Raw genomic sequence first — 21,134 nt, 5'->3', positions numbered from 1 at the left:
AATTAGCCAGGTGTGGTGGCACATGTCTGTAGTCCCAGCTACTCGGGAGGCTGAGGCAGGAGAACCGCTTGAACCTGGGAGGCGGAGGTTGCAGTGAGCTGAGATTGTGCCACTGTACTCTAGCCTGGACGACACAGCAAGACCCTATCTCGGGGAAAAAAAAAATTAACCAGAGTTGCTTCTTCTTTTAATCATAATTCTACTGCAGTCTTGGAATGATAAAGAGTTTCCAAGGCTGTGTGCCCCAACTGGAGTTCCCTAGTGAGGAACATTCAATACTGTTAATAAAAGGAATCTTTTAAAGCTTTTCTGGAGGAGTGCAATTGAAGCATTAAAATAGATGCAAAATGAGGGCCAGTCACTATGGCTCACTCCTATTATCTCAGCACTTTGGGAGGCTGAGGTGGGTGAATCACCTGAGGCCAGGAATTCAAGACCAGCCTGGCCAACATGGTGAAACACCGTCTCTACTAAAAACACAAAAATAAGCCGGGCATGGTGGCGCTTGCCTGTAATCCCAGGTACTCAGGAGGCTGAGGCAGGAGAAGTGCTTGAACCCTGGAGGTGGAGGTTGCAGTGAGCCATGACCACGCCACTGCACTCCAGCCTGGGCAACAGAGCAAGACCCTGTCTCAAAAAAAAAAAAAAAAAAAAAAAAAAGCAAGATGTAAATTAGGCAGGGCAATTTCCAAAATTAAATAACTCAAGTATAGCAATAAAAAAGTGATACTATGCCATAACTGCCTAACATTTTACACTTTCAAGTAACTTCTATATCCACTTTGTTTATAAATATAAATGGAAGCATCAGATAATCTAAATGTGACATGGGTATTTGCAAATCTCTCTAACCTAAAAGATGGAGACCTTTCAGCAGTGGGGTATTCCAATGTTGACATAATCTGGGATCATGCACAAGAAGTCAGCATGAAGCAGCTAAATAGTTCAGGATTATGCCCCACAGTCAAAAATAGTTTCCGTGACCTCTACATTTTATTCCCAGGGGAAAAAAACATTGAAGGGAAACCCTGCTCTTCCCATAGTGGGCATTAATTTTTTTTTTTTTTTGAGATGGTGTCTCCCTCTGTTGCCAGGCTGGAGTGCAGTGGCGCGATCTCAGCTCACTGCAACCTCCGACTCCCAGATTCCAGTGATTCTCCTGCCTCAGCCTCCCAAGTAGCTGGGATTACAGGCACATGCCACCACACCCAGCTAATTTTTGCATTTTTAGTAGAGACGGGGTTTCCCCATGGTGGCCAGGATGACCTCGCTCTCCTGACCTTGTGATCCACCCACCTCGGCCTCCCAAAGTGTTGGGATTACAGGTGTGACCACTGCGACCGGCTGCAATTAAATTTTTTTTAAACCACATACTCTACTTTGGTGAGTGCACTGATCCCCTATTTCCCACAACACTCAGAGTAACCTTTTGAAATGCAAATCAGACCATACCAGTCCCCTGCTTAAGAAACTCCAATAGCTTCCCACTGCACAGAGAATAAAATCCAAAGTCCTTACTGTGGCTCACAAGGTCCTCCATGGCATGGTTCTGGTCTCTCTCTGATCTCATCACCTACCACTCTCTCTCCATGGTCCAGACATGCAGGCCCGCCTTCACTTCAGGCTCTTTTCCATCTCAGTGTCTTCATACAAGTGTTCCCTCTGGCCTGAATTATTTTTCCCCTCTTTTCTCCACATGGCTGGCTTCTGCTCATTCAATTCTCAGATCAAATGTTACCTCCTCAGACCTTCTTCACCTTCTTTATGCTGGCAGCAATAACTCTTTATCATATTATCCTACAAATTTTATTTTTTCATAAAACTTGTATTTTTGCTTGTCTTCCTACATAGACTATATGCTCCATGAGAGCAGGAATGCTGAGTATGCTGTTCATCCCTATTTCCCCAGCACCTAGAAGAGTGCCTGGCACATAGTAAACATTCAATAAACATTTGCTTAATGAATGAATGACGTTTGGAATTATAAAGTGGCAAAGACAAGATTCAAAGAAAATCAGTAAATTGAAGGGTAAGAAACAGGAGGAAACCCCTGTGTGGAAAGTTATTAAATAGAAAGCAAGCAGAGCTAACAACCTGAACCCAGAAGGAGTTTACCTTTTGCCATTTGTTAAAGGACCTGTCATTTTCACTCTGCAAATGAGTAGACACCCACAGATGCCTGTCAGACAGAAGGTGAATGTTTTACACGCATAGATAGGAAATCTGTTTTCAGTACTGGAGAGCTATAGACAGGTTCTAGAGGCCACAAGATAGCTGGTAAGACTTCACTGAGATGCTACGTTAAAACAAAAAGAACTTTAGTTTCGTCAAGGGGTAGAAATGCCCTTAATGAATTATTAAACTTTTCTTCAGTCAAACCAGTAAGACAGAAAAAAGAAAAAAGATCAGATATGAAGACAGGAACACTTCAGTCTCCAAATCATAAAGCCATTTGGGAGAGGAAGAAAACCAGGAGGGAGTAGCTAGTCTTCAGAAATGCATATTTTGCCAAGTAGCCTCCATGCTGACAAACCAATTATTTGTTAGATGATACAGGGGTTCTTTTGCGATAAATGATCAAATACAGGAAGATCTTTGGGAACAAAATAGAACTGACAGATTGTAGAGATGACAAAGGATGAAGAAAGATTTAATCTTAAGTTCAAAGAAAATGAAGCAAATGAAAATAAAAAGGAGTTTTTAATTCCAGAAATAACTCCCCAAATTTTTATAAAATTGATAAAATTAAGAGTTTTCCATTTATTATTCTTATTTAAAAACACTAAGAAGAAAATGCTGAAAGGGTTAAAAGTAGTTAACCCTAGGAGGAGGATATGGGGCAGGGAACTGCCATTTATGCTATCTTTTCACTTATTCCTTTTATCAAATTAAGAATCTTAACAAGAGTAAATTTTTTAATAAAGATAATATAGACAGTAATGCAGACTAACTCCAATCTTCCACATACTTTTTTTTCATAAGGGAAGGTCTTTATTCATTCATCTCCATATACATTTTAACATATAATCCCTAATATCAATTTGTTTTTATTATTTTATTTCTGATGAAAGTAAATGTACATACATAAAACATCAGTTAATCCTAGATTTCAATTAATGAATTACCAGTTAGCTGAATTTGTTCTACATTAGAATTCTGACATCTAGTCATTCCTATGCCTACATCAGTGGCAGAATGATGATGTGAATATACGTATACTGAATGTATGCAATGTATATTGAGTATCAACCCTTAGACTGTATTGAACAGCAGTAAACCTTGACATACAGCAAGGGGAAACTCTTCTCATTAGATGTTGCTGTTCCACATAAATAGGAGGCAGTACAAAGAGTACTTCCTTAGACAACACAATTCCATAAATCAATAAAAGTTAAGTTTTCAAAGAATATTTAAGAACCTAAGAACTTGCATATCATAAAATGGTATTTTTTTTTTGGACAGTTATAAAATGAAATATATAAAACACATTTTATCGAAAAAAGTCTTAAAAAGTACCTACAAAGCGTAAACAGTGTTGGATTAATAGGTGATTTTTATTTTCTTTTTTCTAAATTTGACTTCAGTGAACACATATTACTTTCAGGGGAAAAAAAGTTAAAGAATCTAAACCATTAACATAAAGGACAAATCTGAGAAAGTGTCAGAATACAAAGAAGTGGCAGAGAGAGTAAAACAATAACAGAAGATAATATGGAAGACAGAGAGACGAAACATAGGCTGGGTGTGGTGGCTCATGCCTATCATCCCAGCACTTTGGGAGGCTGAGGCAGGCGGATCACTTGAGGTTAGGAGTTTGAGACCAGCCCAGTCAACATGGTGAAACTCCAACTCTACTAAAAATATAAAAGTTAGGCCAAGCATGGTGGCTCATGCCTGTAATCCCAGCAGTTTGGGAGGCCGAGGTGGGTGGATCACCTGAGGTCAGGAGTTCAAGACCAGCCTGGCCAGCATGACAAAATACTGTCTCTATGCACGGTGGTGGGTGCCTATAATCCCAGCTACTCAGGAGGCTGAGGTAGGGAGAATTGCTTGAACCCGAGAGGTGGAGGTTGCAGTGCGCCGAGATCACACCATTGCACTCCAGCTTGGGCGACAGAGGAGACTGGGTCTCAAAAAATAACAATAAATAAATAAACATACAAAAATTAGCCAGGCATGGTGGCAGGTGCCTGTAATTCCAGCTACTTGGGAGCCTGAGGCAGGAGAATCTCTTGAACCCAAGAAGCGGAGGCTGCTGTGAGCCAAGATTGCGTCACTGCCCTCTAGCCTGTACAACAGAGTGAGACTCCGTCTCAGGGAAAAATTAAAAAAAAAAATAAATAAATAAATATAATAAAGGGTTCTCAAAAAACTTAGGATAAATGCATCAGAAACAGTAATCAGACACATAATACAACAAAATATTCTTGATCTAAAATAAATAACCAGGTCTGAGATGGAATGCTATTATGTTCTAGGTATACAACTAATGAAAACTAGGCAGAGAAAACACATTAATGATAAGGGAACAAAAGGAGAATGAGAAAAGTCTGAGAATGGTCTCAGACTTCTCCATAATCCTAAATACTAAGCAAGAGTCACTGGAAGAGTATTTACAAAATTTGAAGTGGAACAGTTAGTGCCCCAAGAAGGTTATGCCTACTCAAGTGTGACAGCACAGAAAGAAATTACCAGGGGCACATGAGCTAAGGTAAAATAGCATTCATGCTACCCTTTTTAAAATTTATTACTATTTTTTTTTTTGAGATGGAGTTTCGCTCTGTCACCCAGGCTAGAGTGCAATGGCGTGATATCATTCACTGCAACCTCTGCCTCCTGGGTTCAAGCGACTCTCCTGCCTCGGCCTCCCAAACAGCTGCGACTACAGGCATGCGTCACCATGCCTGGCTAATTTTTTTGTATTTTTAGTAGCCAGGGTTTCACCATGTTGGCCAGGTTGGTCTTGAACTCCTGACCTCAAGTGTTCCTCCTGCCTTGGCCTCCCAAAGTGCTGGGATTAGAGGCATGAGCCACCACGCCAGGCTACCCTTCTTAAAAAGATTGCTTGAGTGAGGCACTCAGCTAATTGAGAGATTAAGTTTAAACTAAAAATTCATGAATGGGAAAACTGTGGAATAAAAGGACAACTGACACTAATTTGACACAGAAAATTATATAGCACTATAAAATTAATGCAAAATAAAAATTTTGAGAAGATAAATGATTAAAAAATAACAGGAATGTAAAAATTTGATTTAAAAGTAAGAAAGCTGGCAGGAGAAAAACGGAAGGGAAGAGTTAAGTGAATGTTAAATTCCTAAGTTACTACTTTGTTCTGAATTTTGATAAGAAAGTTTGAAATATGCATTTTAGTTGTGCTTTTTCAAATAATTTTAAAGTTGATTTAGTGATGGTTGCTTGTAATGAAGACATCGTTCTGTCGGACAGCTGAATGCTGGTGCACCTTTGTTACTTTGTTTAAAAAAAAAATCCACATCCCAACAAACACCTCATCTACAAGTGTGCCTACCACTATGATGTCAGCATCAGGAATATTCCATGGCCACAGGCTGTAATAAGCCTATTGAGAACAATCCACGTATCATAAAAAGCTTATTAAAGTTACCTACAAGAAAGATGACACTATGCAATCTTACAGTTTATCACATGGATGTACAGAACATACATACCTGCACACTGGCTGTTACCACTGAAGACCCTGAGGCAGTGGATGGTCTATGTGGAGTAGACAATGGTTTGGTAGCACCCTGTGTTCCACTTCCTGTTCCCCCAGATAGACTAGTCCTATTAGCTCCGCTTGAGTTAAGGTTGCTACCTCTGCTGGCAGGTACATTCATTGCAATTCCACTCAAGCTATTCTTCCCAACAGTTCCAGTGGATGATGAGTTTGTTAGCTTTGAGGGGGCCTGAAGATTTTTTGTAGATGGAAGGCCTGAAGTGCGATTAGAGGGCAATAAATTCAAGGTGGGAGACTGTCTGCTGATGTTCATTCCACTGGGCTGTTTATGGACCGGGTTGTTAGTGCTGGAGTGGCTACTCTGGGCTACTAGTGCATTTGGACTGGAACTACTTGGGGATACAGTAGGCTTGGGAGTCGGGTTGGATTTAGAAATAAGTTTAGTTGATACTGAAGGCTTAGCTGACAGAGAGGGCTTGGGTGAGGCAGAAGGCTTAGGCGAGGGCAGGGGTTTAGGAGATGTGGCAGGCTTGGGAGATGCGGCAAGTTTTGGGGAGGCAGCCATCGAGAAGGGAGATTTGAAACCCTGCGTGGAGATCTGTGACACCATAGCCTTGGCTAAATAGTTACTGGAGGTAGTGGTGCTAGGTACTGTCCTAGAAACCAGGGGGTGGGACCCTTGAGAACCATTTCCAGGTGAGGGGGTAGATAAAGGAAGGCGGTACATAAGTGGCTTATCTGAAGTCTTAATAAGCGAGGAGGGACAGGAGAGTTGGGGATTATTACTTAACTTCACCACAGGGTTGGTCTGGGATTTACTGATGGTGGCCTGTAATGGAGACACATAGTTCTGCTGGACAGCTGAATGCTGGTGCACCTTTGTTACTTGTGTTAATGAAGAAGCATCTTGGGCCTCGGATGTTCCCAGAGCATGAGAAGAGGCAGCAATTTGGGCTTGGGAAGAAGAGGAGACGTGGGTCTGTGAAGAGGAAGAAGTGTGAATCTGGCTTGACCTCTGAAGTCCTTGTTGAAGTAGCCTGGCTGGCAAAGGTTCTAAAGAAACTTTAGGGTTCTGAATGGAAGAACCAGCAATAAGGCCTGAAGAGATGCCAGTATGAGCTAAATCCTGGGGTTTCTTTGGTACTGGCCCTGTGTGACCAGCAATAAGACTTGAAGAATGTGTAGGCTGAGTAGAATCTAGTTTTTTGGGAGTAGCCAGTGGCAGCTTACTCATGATACTAGCTAATTTTTCTTCTCTCAGTCCTGGACGAGGCTTTGTGGTTGGCATGCTTATCCTTGAGCCAACAGGAGGGCCCTTGTTCCCACTGTTGATAACCGCTAAAGCTTCAGAAACAAGATCCAGTGAAGGTGAATGGAAAGAAAGGTCTTCATCTAGTGAGTCGTCGAGGCAGATGGTTTCTTGGGCTGGTGCAGAGCTAGAGCTGGCTGCAGCAACGGCAGTTGTGCTGGAGCTCGTTGGAGGACCGCTAACCGAAGCCACCAGGGATGCCGGAGTTTTCTGGTCCTTTTTTGGACTATACTCCTAATGTAAAGCATCATATGAAAAAAATAGAAATGGTGAATAAAAAATTACAAAGTTAATTTTAAATAACTAAGAGATTTTCATGACAATTAAAATTGTTTTTCTACTGGAAATGTTTAGGGACTATCAAAACAAAAATAATTTTTGAGATGACAGAGCTCCTGACTGAGCTGTCCTCACAAGACAAAGTATCTGATATATTGCACATAGCTGTCATACCTTGGTAAGCTTAACACCAAGTGGAAGGAACATTCATATACTAGTAACATTACTGATGAGCCTCCCTCACCTGCATCAGATCTTCACATCCTGTTCCAAATCCATCTGTTCAGATTATTCTCTTTTTATTCCCCTGCACTCAGGAGAAATTCTGCCTTTATATTAAGACTCTCCCCTTCTCGTCTGGGATGGTTTGCTAGGAGGCTGACCTTCACTTTCTGCTTCCATGCATTTCTGCCTCTTTGTATGCCCTGTCCTGCAGCTACCCTACAGCCAGTACATAGAAAAACTGGTACGTCAAAGTGGCAGATGATTCAATCCAAGCATATATAAATTATGCTATTTGTTATGGTGAATCTGTAATTTATTTGTAAATTATTCATTTGTCATTTATTCAATATATATCCATTAAGTGTCCGCTGTGAGCAGGGCTCTATGCTAAGAAAACAAGGGTATTAAGAATTACAACTCTGAATACCTAACAGTTGTTAGAGTCTGTTTCTCAAAGAATCAACCTTCTTAATATTTAAGGAAAATAACTAGAGCACAGTTTACAATATTCAAAGAGCAAAAGAATTAAAAAGCATCTATTTATTTTTAAAGATAAATAAAGTATTTGACTCATTTTATTAAGATTGAGAAGCAAAAACCTATTACATAAAAGTCGTATCAAAGTCTCCTCAATTAGTTTCTTAAACAAACCCAAACAAACCTAGAGTGTTATATTATATACTGATTTATACAACCATAGCACTTACCTTAAGCATAGTGGGGAAAGAATGGAGAGGAAGGGTCTTTACCATCACCTCCTAAGGTATTACATAAGCAAGCTGTTAAGAATACTGTTACACTCTAACTTCCTTAGTATTTTTTCTAAGCTTTTATTCTAAAACCCCTGATTAAAAACCTCACTGCCTATTGGAAGTAAAGTGTACTACATTAAGGTCACAAATGTCTGCTAAGAAGAATAGGTAATACAAATGAGACACGTTTGTTTTGATATGCCATCCACTTACGTAATTAGTGAAAATACCATTATAAAAAGTACAAAATAAAGGGTGGGAAATGTATCCAAATGTTGGAAGTATTACTAGTATAAAACTGCTGTTTTAAAGTGACTTTTTGATTATTAATTTTTATTTATAAAAACATCAAATGCACTCTAATAGAATACTGTGTAGATTTATACTGGCAGAGAATTGTTCAGGATACATAACTGAGTCAGAAAAGCAGGTTGTTCCATTTATATAAAAGACTAAATAAATGGATAGCTAATTGGATAGATGCATGGACGGATGAATGGAAGGGAGGGAGGGAAGAACAGAGTTTCAGAAGAAGGGAAGGAAGATGTGTCCTAGAAAGCCAAGAGCTTTTATTCTCTCACTGAGGAGAAATTTATAGATACTTTTACTTTTCTCCTTACTTTTCTGTGTTATTTGCATCTTCTATTATAGGCATTTCCTTATCTTAACCTTTGTAACTAGAAACAGTATAGGGAGTTACAGTAGGAAAAAAACCACATCAACAATATAGCTTTTCCATTTTGGGAAAAGGAAAAAGTAATTTAACCATAGAGAAGGAAACAAACAAAAAAACTGATGACTCCCCCATATCATTCTAACACATCCAGTGTTAGAATTTAATAAATTTCCTATCCAATTATTCTATTAATCATATGTTTGAACAGATGTATCAAAATGTAACCAATCCTTTATGGAGGCTATTAAAACTTTAGTATTCTAATAAAAATAAAGTGAAGTGTCAAAACAAAGTCCAAACTCAAGAGATTTAATGAAAGATTGGCTCAATATTATTTGGATCAGAAGACAAAGTAGTAGGTTATTAAGAAAAAGAGGACTATTGGCTGGGCACGGTGGCTCACACCTGAAATCCCAGCACTTTGGGAAGCCAAGGCAGGTGGATCACGTGGTCAGGAGTTCGAGACCAGCATGACCAACATGGTGAAACCCTGTCTCTACTAAAAATACAAAAATTAGCCAGGCGTGGTGGTACGCGCCTGTAATCCCAGCTACTCAGGAGGCTGAGGCATGAGAATTGCTTGAACCTGGGAGGTGGAGGTTGCAGTAAGCCGAGATCGCACCGCACCACTGCACTCCAGCCTGGGTGACATGGCAAGACTGTCTCAAAAAAAAAAAAAAAGAAAGAAAAAAGAAAAAGAAGACTATTTACCCTGCATTTAAAGAGGCTCTAACGCCAAAAAAGTCAGGAAGGCCACAGAATAATAAATATTGACCATCTGGACACAATCTTACAAGCAAAGAAACTCATCTGTTAAAAACAACAACAACAAAAAAAAAAAACCAAAGAGACAAAGGCTACAGAGCAAAGTGTAAAACCTAAAAGGTATGGGCTTTCATTAAAATTTTAATTTCAAATGACTATAGTTTTTACTTCCAGAGGTTATATTTTGATTCTCTTTCAAATCTACTTTGTCTATTTTGATAGGATATCTTTTATTCCCTTTTCTATTTCTCTAAATATTAAAAAATTTTAAGTAAAATTATTTTATGTATTAAATTCCATAAATGCACTACTTGTCTGTCTTAGGGATCTAACTGTTGTTTATTGTTCCTACTGACTGTCACTCATAGTAACTTATCCTCTCATGTATTCTGTATTTCAGACTGTGAGTTCAGGTCTGACATGGTTTATAGGAGGAAGGCCTTTGAGGCCTCTGAAGAGGGCACATTATGCCACATAGAATTTACTTTTGCCAGAGGCCCTGGGTTACTACTAATCCAATAACTAAGTTACTTTTTCCGCTTGGGGTTTTCTCAGATTGTAGAGATAGTGTAACTTAAACTCCAGCAAGGACATTCTTCCTCCAAACCAGAACCCAGTCCAAGACAGCCACTTTTTTTTTTTTTGAGGCGGAGTCTGGCTCTGTCTCCCAGGCTGGAGTGCAGTGGCGCGATCTCAGCTCACTGCAAGCTCCGCTTCCCGGGTTCACGCCATTCTCCTGCCTCAGCCTCCCAAGGAGCTGGGACTACAGGCGCCCGCCACCACGCCCGGCTAGTTTTTTGTATTTTTAGTAGAGACAGGGTTTCACCATGTTAGCTAGGATGGTCTCGATCTCTTGACCTCGTGATCCGCCCACCTCGGCCTCCCAAATTGCTGGTATTACAGGCGTGAGCCACTGCGCCCGGCCAAGAGCCACTTTTCTTAATGTCTTCTGCTGGTGGCTGGATTTTTTTCTAGTCCTTTCTTTTACTAAATACGTTATAGTTTGAAGGTCCAGCTTTACACAGATTTCATCCCAAGTTTTAACCTGTACAAGCCCAAGAAAACCCTAACTGCTATGCTCTGAGAAGAAACATAAAAAGAAACCATAAAGTGATGGGTAGAAAGTGCCAAATGCCTCCAAGGGCAACCAAAGTTTAAGCGACAGATTAACACTGTCAGCTCCTTTTTTGTTTTTGGTCTTAGGAATTTTTCTTACATATTTTCAATCTCAGCTGTGCTATGAAAGAGTATTTGTTATAGTTTACCTAGCATTTCCAAGTATTAATAAAGTTAAGCTTTATAATTGGCATATGCATATTTCCCACTGCTACACAGGAATCTATTCTCCCAAATACAAAAGTTCTAAGATTATTATGAGGTTGAAAACACCTATCTTATAGTGCCTACTGACCTCTGCTAAATACCATAAATCTTTTTCATCTTACGAATGTATTTCACATTCACCAACTATAACTAATTAAAGATTTTGTTTTAATACTTACCTTTACTTTGGGTTTAGGTGCAGGAATCACCTTTTTCTTTGCCCTAAGATAAAATGATTTTAAAAGGCTATTTCAGTAGCAGTTATATTGCTCATTAGAAAATTATAATAAATAGCTTTGTAATTATGTGGTAAATAATTCCTTCTGCTATTTGGAAAGCTCTTTGAAGGAACCATATTTAAGTGCTCAGTTTATACTAAGTGTGTAGCAACATTTTCCCCAATTCAGATTAACTGAAAGGCCAAACAACCAGTAAAACATGAAATGTAGATAATACAATTTTCTAAAAATTAAATGTAAATACATAAACTGTAAAACAACCCCCCTCCTAAAAGAGCTTCAAGGAACTTCAGGCTCAAATTAAACATGCAAAGAAAGTGTGAATGAGATTTAACTTAACCAAAACAAAAAAACCCCTGAGCTTTTAAAGAAAAATTTTTGTAATGTAAAAATTCAAATAAAAAATGTCAAAATGACAGGGAGAGAAAGGGCAAGAAAAATTACTATGGAATCTTGGAAGTTTTGGAAAACTTTGAAAAAGTTCAAAGATTAAAAAAAACTAACGAGTTCCATAGTAAGTCAAAGTATTCAAATGTTTGTTGAATAAGTGTTGACAAGCTAAAATACTTCACCTTGTCTACTTCACTTGGCTAAAATGTCACTAACTAGATTAACAGGAATCTTGATTAAAACTGTCAACTTACAACTTCATTTAGGCAACAGTAATTTTCTAAGTTTTTTTTGATGAAGGCCATTTAGGGAAACGACCTCTAGGCCCACTTATCCCATAGATTCCTACTTTACAGTACAAAACAAAACACAAAGTTAAACAAAACACAAAGTTAATGATCATAATAAAGATATTTTTAAAAAGGGAGAAGGAGGCTGGGTGCAGTGGCTCAAGCCTGTAATCCTAGCACTTTGGGCTGAGGCAGGCAGATCATGTGAGGCCAGGAGTTTGAGACCAGCCTGGCCAACATGGTGAAACCCCGTCTCTACTAAAAATACAAAAATTAGCCAGGTGTGGTGGCTCACGCCCGTAGTCCCAGCTACTCGGGAGGCTGAGGCAGAAGAATTGCTTGAACCTGGGAGATGGAGGTTGCAGTGAGTTGAGATTGTTCCACTGCACTCCAGCTTGGGTGACAGAGCAAGACTCCATCTCAAAAAAAAAAAAAAAAAAAAAAAAGAGAGGGAGACATCTTTTGTAAACACCTTTAGAATTAAAGGAATGCATTATTTGTACCTGAATTGTAATGCATATATGGCTTTGGAACTACAGTAGCCCCCCCTTATCCACAGTTTTCAATTTCTGCGGTTTCAGTTGCCTGTGGTCAACTGAGGTCTGAAAATATTAAATGGAAAATTCCAGAAATAGAGAGAAACCACATTCACATAACTTTTATTATAGTATATTGTTAAACTGTTCTCTTTTATTATTGTTGTTGTCAATCTCTTACTGCGCCCAATTTGTAAACTCAAATCTATCATAGGAATGTCTGTATAAGAAAAAATAGTCTATGTAGGGTTCAGTACTGTCTGCAGTTTTGGCATCCACTGCAGGCATCTTGGAGTATATTGTCTGAGGATAAGGGGGACTACTGTACAGGGAAATTAAAGCCAAAAATACTACTGACACAAACATATACATATGTATATAAAATTTATTTCAAAGACAACAAAAACACTTGCAACAAGTAAGCCTATAATATATGAAACCAAACTACTTAGAACTTATACTAAAAAAACACTAAGAACCAAAAACCACAACCAACTCAATACATCCCTGATGATATACAGTTGACTCCTGAGGATGAAGACCTTTATGATGATTCGCTTCCACTTAATGAACAGTAAATATAATTTCTCTTCCTTATGATTTTCTTATTAACATTTTCTTTTCTCTAGCTTACTTTATTGTTAAGAATACAGTATATGGTACATAAAATATACAAAATGTGTTCATGAACTATTTATGTTATCAGTAAGGCTTCGGGTCAACAGTAGGCTATCAGCAGTGAAGTTCTGGGAGAGCTGAAAGTTACACGTGGATTTTTGTGTGTGGGGTGAGGGGGTGAAATCCCTAACTCCTGTGTTGTTCCAAGGGTCAACTGTAATAATGAAATGTCCTTCCTAAAAACTAAAAAACTCCTATATAATTGCATACAAGGAGAGTAGGAATTTTATAATGTTGCCCAAAAGATGTTAAACAGACCTCTCAGCAGAATATTGAATTAAGAGTGTTCAGTAAATTCTCAGTAACTTGCTAATTTTATATTTTAATAACCCCCTTTTTTTTTCCCTAGAAACAAGGTCTGCTTTGTCCCCCAGGCTGGAGGGCAGTGGCATGATCTCCACTATTACAACCTCCACCTCCCTGGCTGGCGTAAGCCATCCTCCCACCTCAGCCTCCTGGGTAGCTGGGACTACAGGCACACACCACCATGCCTTGCTAAGTTTTGTATTTTTTGTAGAGAAGGAGTTTCGCCATGTTGCCCAAGCCAGTCTCTAACTCCTAGGCAAGCAATCCACCCACCTCGGCCTCCCAAAGTGCTGGGATTATAGGCGTGAGCCACTCTGCCAGGTTTTAACCCTTAATGCCACCCTTGCAGGCTACAGAGAAGGTGCCCCAAGTTGTAGGGAAAAATAAAACTGTTCTGGAATTGACCAATAGTCAACCAAAAAGGTGACCACAGAAAAAACTTGCCTTTTTGTTTTATGTGGGTAAGATAAAAGATCTTTCTCTAGTAATCACATCACTAAGGAAATACCCCGTTTTGAACAGAAGGAAAGACCTCAAGAGTCGGTGAATTTTATGGAAAACACTCTGCAGCACAGCAAGGGTGGGTGTGCATATGGATCTGTCCTGGTAAACTCAAGACAGCAGAGGGCTGTGGATTACAAATGCAGATGGACGTTAAGAGGTGGAGAAAAAGACTGGCAGGTAGAAGGCCCAGGAACAAAGGAAAACCCCTGAGCCTTCACGCTTCCCTACTACCAGAATCCCAGGCCATTATGTGTCACACTATGCATTTAGTAGGTGTTTAGAGAGTAGCCTGACAATTATTTCAATAGATAAATGTGTTCTGAAATCTAAATAGTCAATGGTCAAAATGATCTTTTTAAGTCCTATTCCAACTAGCATTTAATAAATGATACTTTTGATCACTAAAGCACATAATGTGAATAAATGAAGCAATCTGGAGTCTGCATTTACTCACGGAGCAGAAGTAAGATGATTATGAACACTCCGGCTTTCCTTAAAAAGCATTCTGGAAAAATTTAAAGAACACAATTATTATTTTTTTATAGCAGATAATAACATAATTGTTTTATTTTTAAAGTAATTTAATTTTCAACAGACTACTACTTGCTTATTTACCAAGTAAAAGTTATAATGGTACAGTATACTCAATAATCTATTTTATGGAGAGTTTTATTCATAGCTCACTGTAACCTAGGCCTTCTGGGCTCAAATGGTCCTCCTAACTCAGCCTTCAAAGAAGCTGGAATTACAGGTGCGTGCCACCATGCCCAGCTAATTTTTAAAACTTTTTGCAGAGTCAGAGATCTCACTATGTTGACCGGGCTGGTCTTGAACCCCTGGCCTCAAGCAATCCTCACACCGTGGCCCTGTGCCTCCTAAAGTGCTGAGAATACAGGGGTGAGCTACCATACCTGGTCAACACATCTTTTCTGTTGATGTAAGATGGAGTAATTTAAGATCATGGGTAGAACTAGCCAAATTTAATTTTTACATTCTTCACTTAACTCTTTTTTTTGAGACAGAGTTTTGCTCTTGTTGCCCAGGTGGAGTGCAATGGCACAATCTCGGCTCACTGTAACATCTGCCTCCCAGGTTCAAGTGATTCTCCTGCTTCAGCCTCCTGAGTAGCTGGGACTACAGGTGCCCACCACCACGCCCAGCTAATTTTTGTATTTTTAGTAGAGACAGGGTTTCACCATGTTGGCCAGGCTGGTCTTGAACTCCTGACCTCAGGTGATCCACCTGCCTCGGCCTCCCAAAGTGCTGCAATTACAGGTGTGAGCCACCGCAACGGGCGACATTCTTTACTTAATCCTTGAGGTTTTTTTTTTTTTTGAGACGGAGTCTCGCTCTGTTGCCCAGGCTGGAGTGCAGTGGCCAGATCTCAACTCACTGCAAGCTCTGCCTCCCGGGTTTATGCCATTCTCCTGCCTCAGCCTCCCAAGTAGCTGGGACTACAGGCACCCACCACCTCGCCCAGCTAATTTTTTGTATATTTTAGTAGAGACGGGGTTTCACCGTGTTAGCCAGGATGCTCTCAATCTCCTGACCTTGTGATCCGCCCGTCTCGGCCTCCCAAAGTGCTGGGATTATAGGCTTAAGCCACCATGCCCGGCCAACCCTTGAGATTTTAAACAGAGTGACTCTTAGTTTCTTGAGATACTTCTCTACACTGAATATTTTATTTATTTACTTATTTTTTGAAACTGTTCTCAAACTCCTGGGGCTCAAAGTAATCCTCTCACCTTGGCCTTCCAAACTGCTGAGATTACAGGTGTGAGCCACTGGGAACCTGGCCTACGATGACTATTTTCTTTTTTCTTTTTTTTTTTTGAGATGGAGTTTCACTCTTGTTGCCCAGGTTGGAGTGCAATGGTGCGATCTCGGCTCACTGCAACCTCCACCTCCTGGGTTCAAGCGATTCTCCTGCCTCAGCCTCCAAGTAGCTAGGATTACAAGCATGCGCCACCACCCCGGCTAATTTTGAATTTTTAGTAGAGACGAGGTTTCTCCATGTTGGTCAGGCTGGTCTTGAACTCCTGACCTCAGGCGATCCGCCTGCCTTGGCCCCCCAAAGTGCTGGGATTACAGGCATAAGCCACTGCGCCCGGCCTCTACAATGACTATTTTCAAAAGAACCTAAGGCTATGTCTCTTTGCTTATGCTCTAATCCTGTATTTGGTTCCTTATCTTCATGTTACCCATATGAAGTTCCTCTTCCAAACTTCATAACCATTTGGGACCCAGTCTTCTCTCTTTTTCTCTACTAGCAAATTTGGGTGTTAAAAAAAATGTTAAGTAAAATATCACCTTTACATCTATCTCTGTGTATGCATGACTGTTTTGTCATTTAAGTGCTTAAGGTCTTCAAAGCAAGGATCATCTGAGATGACTATACAGCATGCTGAATACATTAGGTTCTTAGCAAAATCAATGTCATGTATGTGTATGTGTATGTATATCTTTAATAACAGCAATAATAATAAAATTAAATAAAATCCCGTAAGTTGCATTTCTTACCTTGCCTGCATCCAGCCCTTAGGCCACAGGGGCTTCACCTCCGTCTCCATAAAAGACTTAAGATAATCTTCAGCAGACTGGCTTTTATTTGGTTCTAACTCATAGCATCCCAATTTGATCTCAACAAGGTTACATAACAAAGTTCTAAACAGATTGAAAATTAAATTTGAAACTTTTTTTAGAAGAACATAAATTTGGCAGCAATAATATAGATTATGTGAAAAATTCAGAAAATAACAATTTCTAACATGTATCATTCATTGCACCACAGTCAAAGCCCCAATATGAAACAATTTCCTTTGGTATCTTTAATCAAAGCACCAAAGATTGAAAGGGATGGTTTTCTACTTGGGGTACAGAAATACTATTGAGAAAGATGGCTCAAGAAGAAATATGTTGAAAGTACTTCACCTTCTGAAACCAGTATGACTCACTCCATTATTAGATCAGTTTATAAAAAGTATTACAGTGTATATGAAAATAAAATCAATAATACTCTGAGGATAGTAGAGCCCAGTTCATCTTCTCTTGAATAATTTTTTTCTACACACTAATCTTTGGTTGCTTCCAATCTAGTTTTATATTTATTACAGAGTTTTTTGTTTTTTGTTTTAAATGAGGAATCTTACTTCTGCATTATACATTAAAAGTGAAAACTAATTAAATCTTACCTGATGGTATCATCCCAGTGGAATTTCTTTCTTGGTCCTATGACACGTTTTCCTGGTTTCTCATCATCATCTTCTTCGGATCCATTTTTTTCACGTTCTTCATCTGTATGCAATCTAAAAATGAAAACCACTTTACAAAACAAACTTTCAACCCATCACTGCCTATATAATATGCTCCATAAACACTTGTTGAATTGCCTAGTTGAATGTTAAAAGAGAGGGTAAAGAGGGAATCTACCTTTCCACAAAATACTTCGAATTTGAAAGGAATTATAAAGTAGTTTGGTAAACAAGGACTTCAAATTACAATGTAAAGGCACCAACATTCATCTTTTAGTTCAGAAAATACTTGCATTCAACCACAGCAAGTCAAGGTGGGGTTGTGAAATGTCTCAACAGTGTTAGCTCTTGCTTGATCACCTCCGTACAATCCATTAACAAACACCTTTTGTCTCTGACTCCAAAGCAACTGAGTGCCATTTACAAAATACTCAATTATATCATGTCAGTGGTATATGTGGATTTCTACTTGAGAATGAGGTCCACTTAACATCAGAATAGCTAAAAGCACTTCTCAAATGCACGTCCAGACACGGTGGCTTACGCCTGTAATCCCAGCACTTTGGGAGGCTTAGGCGGGTGGATCACCTGAGGTAAGGAGTTTGAGACCAGCCTGGCCAACATGGTAAAACCCTCTCTCTACTAAAAATACAAAAATTAGCCAGGTGTGGTGGCAGGTGCCTGTAATCCCAGCTACTTGTGAGGCTGAGGCAGGAGAATCACTTGAACCCGGGAGGCAGAAGTTGCAGTGAGCTAAAATCGTACTACTCCACTCCAGCCTGGGCAACAGAGTGAGACTCCGTCTCAAAATACACACATACATACATACATACATACATACACTTCTCAAATACAAAAGCCAGTCCAAATAGAAGAGATACATACTTGGCACACTTAGCTTGACTACGAGCCTGGCAGTCCTCCTGGTATTTAAATAGCTGTTCAGGCATGACATTGCTAACAGCCAGTTTCAGTTTTTGCAGAGGTTCTCTTAAACGATCATCCTAAAAAGAAAAACATACTAAAAGTTTTTATCAGACATATTTACAAAATTTTGTAAGCAGGTCCTCAAAAGATAAAAATTATGTTTTAGATACCAATTATAGATTTGAAATATTAGCATATCTAAATATGGACATTTCTCCTACAACACTGACTTTTTGTAATACACACTAGATATACAATTAGACTGACATTTCCAAGTTACCCAAGAAGAGTCCCAGTTTTTCCCTGTTGCCCAGCATAGTTATTAATGGTGTTCCATTACACTCTTAAAAATGCCCCATGGACACTTTCATATAGATAACATAAAACAAAATCATTGTCTTCTACTTGTATAGACTACTACTGGTTAATCTCCATTATGATGGGAAACCAGTGCCCTAAGAAGAGACACTGCTCTGGAACACGAACACACGTGTTTGGTTTGGGTGACTACCAACCAGATGTTGGTATCCTATTCTCTTACGGTTAGTAATTCTGACTTAGGCTGCAAGTAAAAATGCAAGGTCAAGGACAAAGTGAAAGGAACCCGAAAACTCTTATTCATGTGGGTTTTCCGGACAAAAAAGAAAGTAGGCTTGCATCTGATAGTTTTAATCAATCAATTTACTACTTTCATCTTGCAAGCAACTATATATATGTAACTACTTAAAACATACTTTTATCACCATTATAGGTGCAGAAATATTATAAGACTTTACTTTTCTTCACTGAAACAATTTTTTTTTTGGAGACAGAGTCTCGCTCTGTCACATAGGCTGGAGTGCAGTGGCACCATCTTGGCTCACTGCAACCTCCACCTTCTGGGTTCAAGTGATTATCGTGCCTTAGCCACCCGCGTAGCTGGGACTACAGGTGTGTATCACCACACCCAACTAATTTTTCTATTTTTAGTAGGACAGGGTTTTGCCATGTTGGCCAGGCTGTTCTCAAACTCCTGGCCTCAAGTGATGTGCCTGCCTCAGCCTCCCAAAGTGCTGGGATTACAGGTGTGAGCTACCGAGCCAAAACAACTGTTTTTAAAATGTGATTTTTGGTAAAGAAAAGATTTTAGGCCGGGCGCGGTGGCTCAAGCCTGTAATCCCAGCACTTTGGGAGGCCGAGACGGGCGGATCACGAGGTCAGGAGATCGAGACCATCCTGGCTAACACGGTGAAACCCCGTCTCTACTAAAAAATACAAAAAACTAGCCGGGCGCGGTGGCGGGCGCCTGTAGTCCCAACCACTCGGGAGGCTGAGGCAGGAGAATGGCGTGAACCCGGGAGGCGGAGCTTGCAGTGAGCTGAGATCCGGCCACTGCACTCCAGCCTGGGCGGCAGAGCGAGACTCCGTCTCAAAAAAAAAAAAAAAAAAAAAAAAAAGAAAAGATTTTAAAAACACGAATATTACAAATAAGCATATTAACCTATTCCATGAACACCAGTAAATATTACAGCACATATAACGTAAAATCCTATGTTTAAAAATGTACATATTAACCTATTCCATGAACACCAGTAAATAAATATGGTAACACATACGACATAAAATCTTATTTTTAAAAATGTGAACATCTGGCCAGGCGCAGTGGCCAGAAAAAAAAAAAAAGTGAACATCCAGTATCATCGTTCCTAGATGATTACTTTTGAAGAATTATGTAGCTTAGACTTCTTCCCGGAAACAACCCAAATATCCATAAATAGTCAAATGGACAAATTAATTGGGATATATTCACACAATGGAACGCTGTGTACCCAGCAGTAAAAATGAATGTATTTCCGGCTGGGCACGTTGGCTCACGCCTGTAATCCTAGCACTTTGGGAGGCTGAGCTGGGAGGATCACCTGAGGTCAGGAGTTCAAGACCCCAGCCTGGCCAACACGGAGAAATCCCGTCTCTACTAAAATACGAAACTAGCTGGGCATGATGGCGGGTGCCTATAATCCCAGCTACTCGGGAGGCTGAGACAGGAGAATTGCTTGAACCTGGGAGATGGTGGTTGCAGTGAGCTGAGATCACGCCACTGCACTCCAGCCTGGGCTGAGCGAGACTCTGTCTCCAAAAAAAAAATAATTCTGCTATATGTAGACATAAGATGAATCTCAGGTGCACAATATTGGACATTACAAGCTACAGAAGAAAGCAGACAGTATTTCTTTAAATGAAGCTCAAAAACATGCAAAACTAAATAAAATGTTTAGGGATACAAATATATGTGATAAAACCATATAAAGAAAAGCAAGGGTAAGATATCTTTCTTCCATAGCCAAAGGGATATTAAATAACTTCAAATTTGCCAGGGGTTCAAGACCAGCCTGGGCAACATAGTGAGACCCTGTCCCTACAAAAAAAAATTAAAAATGGCCAGGTGTGATGATGCCAGCCTGTAGTCCCAGCTACTTGGGAGGCTGAGGTGGGAGGACTGCTTGAGCCCAGGAGGTTAAGGCTGCAGTGAGAGCCATGTTCACGCCACAGCACTCCGGTCTGGGAAACAGGGAAAGACCCTGTATTAAAAGCAAAAAAAAAAAAAAAAAAAAAAAAAGGTGAGTACTTATATTAAATCAATTAATGTGCAAAGGCCCCAAATAAAAACAAGTTGTCTTTACAGGTTATGAAACCCAAGATGTAGATATTATTGTTCTTCCTCTTACCTGGACATTGAGATGTAACTTCTTTAGACGTTTTACTAGTGTTTCTTTATTGCATGGCACAAAAGCTTCAAGGTGGGAGTAGACACCACTGCGAATGACGGGGCCTAGTTCTTGTAGCTGTAACTCAATGCTGGCCAAAAAAGTTAACAACAATGAACAATATAGAATTTGTTTTAGGTGGCATTGTACAGACAAGAAAGCAAAGCCAGTTCTTGTTCTCATTTTATCTTTTCATGATTTCCTAAAGAGTATTTTTCATGGGGGGGCAGGGGGAACCCATA

At 39.7% G+C, this 21,134-nt stretch overlaps 1 protein-coding gene across 13 annotated transcripts in view; it reads right to left on the bottom strand.

Moving 5' to 3' along the window:
- Positions 1-21,134, bottom strand: part of UBN2 (ubinuclein 2) — a 77,789-nt gene that overhangs the window by 18,360 nt on the left and 38,295 nt on the right. For 9 of the 13 annotated variants that reach the window (XR_013415641.1, XR_001443894.3, XR_013415639.1 and 6 more), the window contains 8 exons: positions 20,854-20,983; positions 18,107-18,225; positions 17,162-17,275; positions 16,491-16,634; positions 14,425-14,475; positions 11,207-11,249; positions 8,219-8,269; positions 5,691-7,241 (listed from right to left, as the gene is read on the bottom strand). Coding sequence is in view for 7 of the 13 variants with exons in the window: in XM_001108123.5 (XP_001108123.2) it covers positions 5,691-7,241; positions 8,219-8,269; positions 11,207-11,249; positions 14,425-14,475; positions 16,491-16,634; positions 17,162-17,275; positions 18,107-18,225; positions 20,854-20,983 (2,203 nt within the window). In the remaining 6 variants the exon portion in view is untranslated. The remainder of the gene's footprint in view (positions 1-5,690; positions 7,242-8,218; positions 8,270-11,206; positions 11,250-14,424; positions 14,476-16,490; positions 16,635-17,161; positions 17,276-18,106; positions 18,226-20,853; positions 20,984-21,134) is intronic. The other 4 variants (XM_077997491.1, XM_015135019.3, XM_077997489.1 and 1 more) reach the window with 1 other exon arrangement.

The sequence above is a fragment of the Macaca mulatta genome, chromosome 3 (assembly GCF_049350105.2).
Source record: "Macaca mulatta isolate MMU2019108-1 chromosome 3, T2T-MMU8v2.0, whole genome shotgun sequence".
NCBI classification, from domain to species: domain Eukaryota; kingdom Metazoa; phylum Chordata; class Mammalia; order Primates; family Cercopithecidae; genus Macaca; species Macaca mulatta.
The sequence above is the reverse complement of the archived record's forward strand: the minus strand, read 5'-3'. Positions and strand labels throughout refer to the sequence as shown.